Below are 13,364 nucleotides of genomic sequence, written 5' to 3'. Positions count from 1 at the left end.
GTCGGGAGACGTACAACATCCTAATCCTTTTAATCTTCTGATGATTAATTGCACGGAACGCGTGCATCTGCTAGATATATACTCCATGTTTTACTTTCACACATGCCAACGAGCAGAGGTACAAATTATTGATGCTCACGAGCATGCATCTTTTTTCCCCTTTTTTACTACAGTATATACCATACTTTGTTTCAATCAAGGAATAAATAAGCTGAAGTGCTGAACTACTAAGCTAGACTAGATAAACCGATTGTGTTTGTTGATTGGAGTCTATGCTGAGGTTTTCTTAGATAGATACAAGGAAATAAAGCTTAACACAAATTGGAAATAAGCTTAGAATGGAAATTCAGGAGATACGATTCTCAGTTTTTTTTTTTGATTGAGAGAATATACGATTCTCAGTTGGGCTGCAAAGCTCGATGGATATCAAATTTGGCCCATATAGTATGTACTAGGTTCTGCTGGACTGAAATCCTGAATAACGGATGGATGGGCTTTATTATAGATCTACAAGGCTAGGCCTTGCCCGTGAGGATGGACCAAGGCCTTGTTTGGTTCACCCAAAAACCAAAAAGTTTTTAAGATTCTCCTTCAAATAAAATCTTACGACATATGTATGAAGCATTAAATATAGATAAAAACAAAAACTAATTTTATAGTTTGTCTGTAAATTGCGAGACGAATCTTTTAAGCCTAGTTTTTATGATTGGACAATGTTTATCAAATAAAAAAAAGTACTACATTGTCAAAATTTAAAAAAATGATCTAAACAAGGCCCAATACTTTCGGGCACACTCTGTCCAAGCTTTCCAAAGTTGTTTACTGTGCATCATATTTTTTCCATCATTATTGAGTTTAGAAAAATGAGAGAACATTCACCACCGGCGGTAACTAAGCTTGTTTTGTTCGTGGTGCCATTTAGATTCCACGAAAACATAACTTAAAGATTAGATCTCTAAACTTACAAAATGGTTTAGTCAAGGTTGAAACCATTTCTATACAATGTTGATCCATCTGCTAATTAATTACAAAGCGGTAATAACATCTTCTTTATCTCTCTTGGAGCTTAAGTTCGTCATGGAGGATTGCTTAATCACTTATCTTTCCAAAACCGTACCCCGTTTCACTATTTGCGTTGAAAGCACCTATGTTCTATAAGATTGGCCTAATCTTCATCAATCGTAGTTAAAAAAAAATAGAATCTCTGTTTCCTTTCTATTTACGATAAAGTTTTTTTATTACCCAAATATAATTTGTGTCATGATAATTGTCATAGCACCCAATCCTCATTTGTCTCATTGGTTATGGGATACACCTAAATATCCATGCTTGAGATATTTTATTTTATTTCATTTTTTTTGTTATTGACAACCTGCTCGCTTATCTCTGAAAAACTATGATTGAAAGGACTGCTCAAGAGAAAAACAATATTGAAGTTAACAAATTTGACACTCAAGCGAACAGGACCTTAACCTGACTCCCTATATTTTTATTGCCGCTAGCTAGCCTTTGGCCGGCTCATCTCGGCTGGATATGCCTTGACCTGACTCCTCTCTGTTGCCTGCTGGTCTCTGTATATAATTTTCCTCTTTAGCTAGCTATAGAGTCTTTTTTGGTCTTAAGAGAGCATTATGTAAAATAAAAAACTCACTAAAGCATATAGTTCCACAACAACATTTGTATAGGATAGCTAGTGAGGACGACATGCTATATATGACAAGCGAAAGTTTAGAAATAACAAACTTGCTATTTTAGCAAACCAGATAGCACAATTGTTGGATTTTAATTTTTGCTCTTAAAAATGTAAAAATAGCCTAGATAATATGGATAACATATCTGTTGGAGTTGCTCTAAGCTTGTGAAATTGCCCAAATAGTAAAATTTTATCTCGAGGAGGAACAAATTAACCTGACACGTACGTACGATTAAGTCATTTCCATATCCATATCTTTTTCCACCCTTTCGTTTCCGTGGTACTACTAATCAAAGTCTTATAGAACCGTCACAAGGTCTTTCGTTGTTTTGTTTTGTTTTGTTACTACTGGGCCTTGTCTAGTTCCAAAAAAATAGTGAATTTTTTTTTAAGATTCCCCGTCAATCTTGCGCTATATGCATGGAGTATTAAATATAGATGAAAACAAAAACTAATTACACAGTTTTTCTGTAAATCACGAGATGACTCTTTTGAGCCTATTTAGTTCATAAATAGATAATGTTTGTCAAATAAAAACGAAGACAATACAGTGTCCCAAAACAAAATTTTTTGAAACTAAACAAATCCTTATTATTTTAATATTATTATATAGGAAGGAGGAGAAAAGCATGGCAAGGAAAAAAAAGGGCATGAGAGGACGTGAGTGGAGGAGCAGTTGGACGCGCCTCGAGATGCACGCGGTGCTGCTAACAAAAAGTCGTCCCCCTCACCACTTTTTAACCCACTGTTATTATTGAGTTGTTACCGCTGTTAATCCATGCATAGGGATAGGGTGTTAACGTCAGTCACGTGGTTTGGGTCCAGTGGCCACGCGACAGCACGCACGCACGCGCTGCAGCCGGCCTCCTGCCTGCCTGCACCGGCCCTGCACGTACTCATCATCACTGCCCCTTCCCTATTCAGGCTTCCTATTTTTTCCTATATCCTTTTCTTTGAAATGGAACTTAAATTTCTATTCTTGTGTTCTAAACTGTCAGTTAAAAATATTACTATATATATATATATATATATATATATATATATATATATATAACAGCGCTTTACTCATCAGGGCCTTGTTACTTTCCAAAGTTTTTGCAAAAATTTTCAAGATTATCTCTTACGGCACATACATAGAACATTAGATATAGATAACAAAATAACTAATTGTACAGTTTATTGTAATTTGCAAGATGAATCTTAAGTCCAATTAGTTCATGATTGGACAATATTTATCAAATACAAATGAAAATGCTACTATGTTCATTTTGCAAAAAATTTTGCAACTAAACAAGGCCCCGCTTATATATGAGTCTCTTTGGTGTGGTTTGGGTTTCGACTCCAATAACAACAATTTTAGCATAAGAGCCAAAAAAACCCGTACTAAACGCTCAAAAACAGAGAAAGCGTTTTTTTGACATATGGAAGATGAGCTAGAACCGTTTTTGCTGTACTGAAAATGAGAAGCTATAATATAATTTAATAAAGGACTAAACATGTGGAAAAAGGTACAACCGTAGAAGCGTTTTCTTGACATATGAAAGATGAGCTACAACCGTCTCCGGTGGAAAGGAGGAGCTATAATTTAAAGCTCCTATCATTTACCTCCGGTTTGATCAGAGAAATAGTTGGATAAGGAACTATGTCAAACAGACATTTTATTTTTTTTCTTAACGGTTTCACTTTCACCTAATCTACTTTCATTCCGACCCTTTATAACATGATTTTTGTAGGAAATAGTACAATTTCACATGAAAAGCACATAAATAAAATAAATCTGTGTTCCAAAGGGTACCAGGTACCTCAAGATTCGTGGGATCCCTTATCAGAGTTATTTCTGATCTTTCATGCTCACACAATCTTATCTCAGGACAGATCTCTGCATTGCATCCTGTACACATCTCCTGCTAATAATCCTCTCCAGGGCAAAAAAAAAAAAAAAAAGAAGAAGAATCTACGCCACCTGCATGAAGAAAAAGAAAAGCAAGCCAGATTGCACTTTTGGTTTGGATAACTGAAACTGACCCCTCCCAAAAAAATTTCCTCTTTCATTCAGGCCTTGTTTACTTCCCAAAAAAATTTGCAAATTTTTTCAGATTCCCCGTCACATCGAATCTTTAGATGTATGCATGAAGTATTAAATATAGACAAAAATAAAAACTAATTACACAGTTTGGTCGGAATTGACGAGACGAATCTTTTGAGCCTAGTTAGTCTATGATTGGACAATATTTGTCAAATACAAACGAAATTGGCACTATTCACGTTTTGCAAAATATTTTGGAACTAAACAAGGCCTGACATACAATCACCAAAGCAGCAAGAAGCATCATATCATATGCATTTCTACAAACACCTAAATTGTGGTATACTAGCTAGGACTGCTACCATGACCAAGTTTCCATTTCTAAACAAGTACTAGTAGTAGACAACAAAAATGGCTTTGGCATCTCTCAACCTCTCTCTAGAGCTGAGCAGGGATGATGACCCTGCCCGTAATGAGACAACAAAACCCTAGAGCACCCAAAGCCCTCGGGGAGATCTGAGCCGTCCATTCCTAGATCCAACGGCGCTCCTCTCTCCGGCCGTTGTACTTAACCGAGCCGCAACCGGCCGGCCTCTGACTGATTTCTTCTCCAGTCTCTACTCTTCTTCCCCCCCACTACCCCAGCACGCCACTGCTCACACACCCCTACTCGGAGGTGGAGTGGAGGAGCTCCAATCCAATCCAATCCATCCCAAATCCGCCGAATTCGGACACTGCAGATGGACGCCGCCCCCCCGATTCGCCCGCTCTGAGCAGTTGGACCCTGTTCCAGCCGCCGCCTCGTCTCATTCCGGCGATAAAAAACTTGACTTCCGCTGAAAGATTCAGCTCCGTGCTTCCGGCCGCCGGAGTGCGGTAATGGCGGGGTTCTAGCGCGGCGGACTTAAAGATCTAGCCTTTTTTTTTCATTTGCCTTTTCTGTTTTGCTGCTGCTCACTCCCGCGGCGATGGTGACTGAGATGGCGGCGCGTGGCGGCGAGGCGGCGGCGTTCGGGGCCTCGGAGGCGGACCGCGGCGACTTCGAGGTGTTCCGCAGCGGCTCCGCGCCGCCCACCGTCGAGGGTGCCCTGGGCGCCGCCGCTGCAGCCGCCGCCGGCGGCCTGCTCGTGGACGATGAGCTCCGCTCTGACCCGGCGTATCAGAGCTATTACTACTCCAATGCGCACCTCAACCCGCGCCTCCCGCCGCCGCTCCTCTCCAAGGAGGACTGGCGGTCCTCGCACCACCGCCTCCGCTCCTCCGCGGGCTTCGGCGGGATCGGGGACGGCAGGAGGCAGCAGCAGCAGCAGGCGTCGGCTGCCGAAGGGACGGTCGGACTGCCCGGGATCGATCTCGGTCGCCAGAGGAGCTTCTCTTCAGTCTTTCAGGTTGAAAGATCGAATCGAATCTTTTCTCCCCTTATTACTTCTTTCATTCTGGGCTAATATATATGTCTTTTCAGAAAGCCTTTGACCTTGTACTAGTTACTCCTGTTTTTGACTGATGAGTGATGTTTTGAGTTCGCTCCACTTATAGTGGAGTATCTGTATATCTAGCGCTGAAGTATCCTAGATTTGCTATGTTTGACATATATTAGGTATCCGGTCGTTGTGCGCACTCTGTGCAGTATGAATGCGTGATTGCACTTTAGACCTGTGTGATGTCTTTGTCTTGCAGTAATGTGATCTATTGGTTTCTTGGAGTCGTGCTTCTTCATGGATATATAGAGAAATTTATTATTTACATGAAGATAGGTAACGCAAGTAACGAAAAAAAAAACGCCTTCTTACCCTATTTGACTTTGGAGGCCTAAGTAGTATTTTCGGCTGACTTTCCTGATTGTGACGTGAAACCGTTACTAGTGATGTGTTACGTTGGAATAAACGATATGATGGAAACGAATCTACTTCCGGAGCAGTTCATGTTTTATGATTTTGAGAAATGTCTACTGGATCACGACAAACATTGTTCCATTTATGATGGAATAAATGTTATGATTGGATAAACTAATCTACTTCCGGAGCAGTTCATGCTTTCTGGTTTTGAGAAATGTCTGGAATCTGGATCACGACAAACATTGTTCCATTTATGATGGAATAAACGTTATGATTGAATAAACTAATCTAGTTCCAGAGCAGTTCATGCTTTCTGGTTTTGACAAAAGTCTAATGGATCACGACAAACATTGTTCCATTTATGATGGAATAAACTAATCTAGTTCCAGAGCTGTTCATGCTTTCTGGTTTTTAGAAATGTCTAATGGATCACGACAAACATTATTCCACATTTTCACTTGCAAAATGCTTGGATGCACCTCTATGACATTGTTACCTGTTGCTGTAGCCTATCCGTTTCAACACATCTGTGCATGAGTGAGCCATATTCTGCATAAGTGCATAAATAGAATCTTCTAAATTTTGTGGTTCCCTTTGCCGATCTTTATTTATTGATGGTTGTGTATTGTAAAATTCTTGAAATCCTGCATTAAGCACTAGCATTTTTAATATTCCTTTTTTCCCCTGGACTGCTGTTCATTCCTTCTGTTCTGTTTGATCTAACATCGGACTTGTACTTGTTGTAAATGGTGCAGGAGGACTCGTATCAGCGTGATATGGATAGGCAGACTGCTAGCCACAATACTAATGACTTACTAGGTTCTTCTGGAATACAGTATGGTCTAAATCGTGGACCTGGAACTATTGGAGGCCTGCACTCTAGCAATAGTTTACGGAGCTTGGATGAATTTCAGAACACTGATCTGCCATCAAATACATTTGCTTCTATTTTAGGGTCATCTCTTTCTAGGAGTGCATCTCCAGATCCTGAGCTTGTGAGGAGGGCCCCTAGTCCATCTCTGCCTCCAATTGGTGTGAAAGTTAGTAACACTGATAAGAAGATCAATGGTGGTTCCTCTTCTTTCCGTCGTAGTTCATCCGCAATCGGTGAATCTGATGATCTGGTGGCTGCTTTATCTGGGATGAACTTATCATCTAGGGCAATGAGTGGGCAAACTATGGACCAGTCTCAGCTGTATCAGGATGTCGATAATGTCCAGAAGTTCCTTTTTGATCGACAGGGTGACCAGACAAATGGCAATCAGCAGCACTACATGAGACGTCCTGAGCATGGGCAATCTAAGTTACCAGATGGATATTCTTCCAATTTGGTCAATTCATCTACGATGAGGAACCAGATTAATGCTGGAAGTTTCACATCTTTTGACAGTTTGTCTCTTGGATCTGGCTTTGCTTCCCCTAGGATTGGTTCTAGATCCCCTGGAGGGACTGTATCTTCTCGACAAAATTTAGCTGGTATGTCTAACATGCTAAACTATAATGGAATTGGAAGTCCAACTGCATCACCTTCTCTTCAGACCTCTATTGATCCAGCGTATATCCAGTACCTTGCCCAACTTGCAGCTACCTGTGATGATCCTCTAATGGACAGGGGCCATCTGGGAAATTCTTACATGGACTTACTTGGTACTCAGAAAGCTAACCTTGGCCCTTTACTCCAGTCGCAAAAGCAATATGGTTACTATGGTAATCTTGGATTTAACCTTGGATATGCTGGAAGTCCATTGACAAGTCCTGTTCTTCCCTCTTCACCTATTGCGCCAGGAAGTCCACTTAGGCATGGTGAGCGCAACATGCGCTTTCCATCAGGCATGAGAAACTTCGGTAATTCCTTTGGTTCATGGAATTCAGGCATGGGTGGAAAGATGGATGCCAATTTGATGCCCTCACTTCTGGAGGAGTTCAAGAGCAACAAAAGTAAATCATATGAGCTCTCGGAAATAGCTGGCCATGTTGTTGAGTTTAGGTACACTTCTTTCTTGACGTTTTTCTATAATCATGGTAATGGTGTAACATGCAAATTACCCTACTAATTTTTGAATATTCTGTAGTGCTGATCAATATGGGAGTCGGTTCATACAACAGAAGCTAGAGACAGCCAGTACTGAAGAAAAGGACATGGTTTTTTCAGAAATCATGCCTCAAGCTCTCACATTGATGACTGATGTATTTGGAAATTATGTTGTTCAAAAGGTAGGAGTATGGAATTGCTGCTCAGATATCTGTTTGTGATTGTAGCTGTCTTGTGCCTTTTCTTAACTCAATGCTCCGTTTTTTCTCTCAGTTTTTTGAGCATGGAAGCACTGCCCAGATAAAGGAATTGGCTGGTCAGCTTATTGGACGTGTCCTTGCTCTTAGTCTTCAGATGTATGGGTGCCGGGTTATACAGAAGGTGCTTGTCAATTGAAATATCTCTCCAACAAATACAAATATGTATTTTTTAGTTTTCATGTCTATTCAATAAGTAGAGCTTTGTTGGTTTTTTTAACTTGCAATTGTGTTGGATGTCTCCAATAATTTTACCTTGCATAATTATTCATACTATTGCTTCTGAGTGATCAGTCACTGGCTTACAGATTGGGTATACTGTTGGTCCATAGTTTTCTCCTATAAGATAAGTTTATGTTGGATAATTGTTGGCAGCCTTAATTGCATACTTTTTATATGTGCTTATACAATTGTTTAACCCTTGCACCTCTAGAATTTACATAATTGGCTGAAAGGTTGTAGTAAGTGACATTTTGTTTGACGCTATTGATGATATATGTGCAGGCTATAGAAGTTGTTGATTTGGATCTGCAGACTAAAATGGTTGCAGAGCTGGAGGGCCATGTCATGCGCTGTGTACGTGATCAAAATGGGAACCATGTTATACAGAAATGCATAGAGTGCATTCCTCAGCATGCTATCGAGTTTATTGTCTCGACATTCTATGGTCAAGTTGTAATGCTATCCACTCATCCATATGGTTGTCGAGTTATTCAGGTATGCTAATTAAATGCTTTATTCTCATCCATTTAGAGGCTTACCTATTGTAATACTATAACTTATATTATTATTATATCACAAATTGCTACAGAGGGTTCTAGAGCATTGTGATGATCCTAAGACACAGCAAATAATGATGGATGAGATTCTCCAGTCTGTTTGCTTGCTAGCTCAGGACCAGTATGGCAACTATGTTGTTCAGGTCAGTGCCATGTTCAGTTTTGAAAGAGATACATGCCTGTACCTGCCTACCTAGTTTTGTGTTGGTGGACTGTGTTGTCCAGTAACATCTGTATGCTATTTTGTTGATCTTGGTATGTTGTTTGCTTGATAACTAGTATCATTCAATACTGAAATGTGGATCATGGACCCCCTTCTCTCCTTCAACGAAATGTAGGTAGACTTATTTTGTATCAGCGTTAGGTTATTTTGTTGTAACACACAACTCACTCTCAACCCACCCCAACACATGCAAAAAAAAAAACTATTTGGCTTGCCACATGCGAGATTGTGGACACAACCTGTACAGAGTTACATGTCCAGGGCAACCAACCTTAAGAGCAACTTCTAGGAGCCACACTGTTCCAGCCCACCATAGGCAGTGGTGGTGCTAGGGTTCCTAGCCCTGCGTGAGAGAGACCGAAGGTTGTAGGTGTGGCTGATTGCTGGGCGAGCGTGGAGTGCGTGGGGGAGACGGCGCGGCGGCGCCGTTGCTGCTGCTGGGCGCAGGTTAGGGTTAAAACACAGAGAACTCCCGACTCCCTGAGGAAGCCGAGAAACAATATGTTTCTGCTTAATTATCTCATAGTCTTACAAATATATATAGCCTTCTCCTCCTAATAATTTATAAATCACCCCCTAAATAACAATAATATTCCTAATAATAGATATAAAGGTAACTGGGCTTGCAGCCCCCCTCCCAACGTCAGCCTAGCCCTGGGCAGATCTCCTCTTATATGAGATGCCTGTCATAACAGGTGGACCCAGGGTTTTGCCATGGGGTATGACACACCAAAATTTTCACATGAATAATCAACAAATGAATCCTTAATTACTACTTCCTACATCTACAGGCTATATCAATCAATTGAGCTAATTTGAGGATCAATTGATATAGTTATTGACTACTGTCACTGTAACTCTGTAACATACATTGGGCTTGGCCTTGGGCAGTTCAGACTTGGCCCTGCAGTACTGCTGCCTCTCCCATGTGGCCATGTGTCGTGCTGCTGCGTGGAGCAGGAAGCAACAAGAGAGGCGAGGCGCTGATGCCTGGCAGCCTGACCTGCTACTGCTAAATGGCCTAACTCAAACCAGGAGAGACTTTAGGGTTTGGTTGAATAGGCAAAGAGGAGGCCAAAGGAGAAGTGGGTGCTGGGAATTCAAAAGGCGTGGTGCGATGACAGAGTTGCAGAGGTTACCACGGGCGGTACTCGGCTTTACCACTTTGGGCTTCGGTGCGGCAGCACCCAGGTCTTATTTGTTAGGCTGGGCTTTGGGTATGCCACACCATCCCCTTGTAGCCCACTGGGTCTGCCCCCTATCATAGCGCACTCTCATTTTCAGCACCTTGCAGGACCACCATGACACCTGGGTTATAAACTGCATACTAGAGCTTGCAATCTCTTCCTGAAAAGACTAGCAAATATGTCTTCTCATGTATGATTTCGAGGTGCAAGTGTGCAACCTTTATTCTAGTATACCCTTGATATTGCTAAATTGACAGTGCTTCTGTAATTTAGCTGTTAGTCAATTAATGTAAACTACAAAATTGCATGTTACTTGCCACTATTTCTCTACAAACATTGAACACTTAGGTTGGATACAAATTGAGTTTTGTGAACTCAATGTTGACATTCCTTTGCTCAGAAGTCTTGTTCACATGCCCTAGGTGGTTTCCTTTTATGTTTTCTCTAGTTAATATGTAGGGAACTTGGTGGATTTTTGTGGTGATATGGTGCTACTAGTTATTACTCTCCGCATGTTACAAGTAAATAATGTCTTGGAGATAGGTAGTCTTTAACATGACTCGGGCTGCTAATGTTTATTTTTGTTTGTAAGTTGTGATTATGTATGTACTTCTGGGGATAATTCTATGGATATTATTTTTGTAGGGGCAAAATGTAAGCATAATGATTTTGTTACCAAAATTTGGAAATGCTTGACTGGAGGCATTCCAATGGGTTGTTTTCCTCCTGCTGTAAGCACTAAGCAGTGCACATAATCTTGCTTTAGGATTTGGCATTGATTCAGTCAACTGTTGCACTTACAGTGTGGGCACGGCAGGTTTTATGGGATAACCATTACTGTATGCTTAGTCATAATTCTGAGATATGCTTAGTCATGATTCTGAGATCTTTGGGACCTTCTTTGATTTGTTTGTACTAGGTGTTTTGTTTCTCGATATTTTCTTACTAGTGACTTGCTGAACTCTACAGCATGTTCTGGAACATGGCAAACCACATGAGAGATCGGCTATTATTGAGAAGCTAATTGGCCAAATTGTGCAAATGAGCCAGCAAAAGTTTGCCTCAAATGTCATCGAGAAGTGCTTAGCCTTTGGAAATCCTGTAGAGCGTCAGGTTCTGATTGGTGAGATGCTTGGATCCACTAGTGAAAGCGAACCTCTTGAGGTATGGTGATGTTTCAAACTTCTTTTTCTTTACAAAAGGTTTTTATTTAAGCAGAACTGCTAAATGCTTGTTCACTCAATAACTGGCTAATGCGTGTTGAGATCTTTACTGAAACTATGGGTTGCGTTGTGGTTGCTAGGTAATGATGAAAGACCAGTTTGCAAACTATGTGGTGCAGAAGGTGTTAGAAACTTGTGATGATCAGCAGAGAGAGATGATCCTAACAAGGATAAAGACACACCTGAACACCCTCAAGAAGTACACATACGGGAAGCACATAGTAGCACGTGTAGAGAAGCTTGTTGCTGCTGGAGGTATATACAAATGTTCTATCTTTATTTATGGCTCCAGGACTTGACATTAGGTGTCTGTCTGTGTTTAGAGACTAATAATGATGTATATGTTGTTGTGCTCACAGAGAAGCGCCTTGGGCTTCAACCAGCATGCACCGCTGCCTGAAGGGCAAACTCTCTAGTTGTACAGCTAACAGTTGCTAGGTTTGCACTCACCTTTTTTTCTCTACTAAAACCTTATATGAAGGCCCCTTTTGGCCTCGCCGGAAAAATAAATACTGTATGTTTGCGCGGAAGAGTGTACATTAATTCTGTAGCAGAAGTGATGAGGCGGAATCAAGGGAGGAGTGATGCGTGCGAGTCCGATCCGAAGGCTGCTGTAAAGAGGAAGAAGATGGAAGGAGTGAGAAGCATGTCAGTTACTCTGCTGCTGTACAAATTAAACTTAGCTATTAGAGTGAGGAGAAAGTAAGCTGTTAGCTGTCTGTCTAAAAAGAAAAAGAAGCTGAGGCCATCAGCACCCTGTTTCATCTCTTGGTATAGCTGCTGTGGCTCTCCTGTTGTCTGGCCTTTGTTGTAACATAATGCTGAGGCGCACTAGCCTTTGTTTTTACAGTTAAGCTGAAGTTATTAGTATCAGCTTTCCTGAACTGTTTGATATGTAATGTGACTTTGTTCCTTGTGCTAATGGTTGAGTCTCATGTAATCCAGGTCCCCGATGTCTGAATGTTTTAATCTCAATTTTCACTGCAGATAAACAGTTTTTTTTTTGTTGTTCTTAATTGTTTTAATCTTGTAAATTGGTTTGTCTTTGAGACTGCCCTTGCCCTTGTTTTTGTTTGGAGTTTCAAGAGAGATTGGGATGGTACATTGGTACATGTCCTGTTGTAGTACATGTTATCTGTCATGGTCAATCCGGATATATATTCTTGTTACCTTGGTACAGATTGATACAGCATCTGCAAAGCAGCAGCTAGCAGCTATAGCATCGGACTCGGACAGCAACCATGCTGAGCTCGTCGGTGACAACACAAGTCGTCGTCGGCGGCAAGACGTGTAGTGGCAGGAAGTGGTCGCCTGGTCGGGCAGAGTGTGGAGGAAGCCAAGAAGGTGAATGGTGATTCTGGAGGACAAGACGGACGCCGACATCGTGGTGCTGCCCACCACCACGCTGGCCGTGTTCATGTCTTCGTCGGCACTGTCGCCCATACGCTCCATGTTGGTTAAGAGCAAGGTCACCAGCCGGCCATGGCAACGTTGGTGGTCTTGTGGATGTGTAAAAGGTTGTCGACCTCTTACCTTTGCATGTTGAAAAAACTGGATCATATATAGGAGAAGTCTTCCCTATGTCTTTGAAATAAGGATGTCTTTGAAATAAGGTGAACATGAGTCGGACGTACATGAGAGTATTGGTAACTAGTCACACACACTGCTATGTTCAATTTGTACTCATTCTGAAAGACACCCACCACGTCTTACGACAACGGCTCTTCCGCTGCTCCTCGATCTATTAGTTCCTCACACGGGTCCCGTACTCGCCGGCGTCGAGCCAGGAAGCCTCGATAAGAGAGATTAGAGAAACACAAGAGCGATGAAGAAGACAAGAGAGATGACAGGATAATTAAGGTCCAACGGGTAGACTGCTCAACTTGGATAGGTAGCTTCTTGTTAGGGGGATATTTAACTTATTACCATCCTATGGATGGAACCTCTTCACTTGCTAGGTTTAATTTCCATTCTTTAAAGTTAATTAAGGGCAAGTAAATATGGTTTGAAGTAATTATAGTATGTTATAGAGGTAGCATGGTTTAGAGCAAGTACATGTTATTTTGCCTTGCATATATAATACTATAGATGGTTTGTCCCACCAAAATT

The 13,364-nt window shown here is 41.3% G+C and overlaps 1 protein-coding gene across 1 annotated transcript; it reads left to right on the top strand.

Annotated features, from left to right (window-relative positions):
* Positions 4,310 to 12,271, top strand: LOC8067314 (pumilio homolog 1). Its single transcript, XM_002440402.2, has 9 exons — positions 4,310 to 5,107; positions 6,310 to 7,541; positions 7,627 to 7,768; positions 7,860 to 7,967; positions 8,348 to 8,560; positions 8,655 to 8,765; positions 11,002 to 11,196; positions 11,336 to 11,510; positions 11,615 to 12,271. The coding sequence occupies exons 1-9, from the start codon at positions 4,688 to 4,690 to the stop codon at positions 11,653 to 11,655; spliced, it is 2,637 nt and encodes an 878-aa protein (XP_002440447.1). The 5' UTR covers positions 4,310 to 4,687; the 3' UTR covers positions 11,656 to 12,271.

This window comes from Sorghum bicolor, chromosome 9 (assembly GCF_000003195.3).
Source record: "Sorghum bicolor cultivar BTx623 chromosome 9, Sorghum_bicolor_NCBIv3, whole genome shotgun sequence".
Taxonomy (NCBI): Eukaryota; Viridiplantae; Streptophyta; class Magnoliopsida; order Poales; family Poaceae; genus Sorghum; species Sorghum bicolor.
The sequence above is the reverse complement of the archived record's forward strand: the minus strand, read 5'-3'. Positions and strand labels throughout refer to the sequence as shown.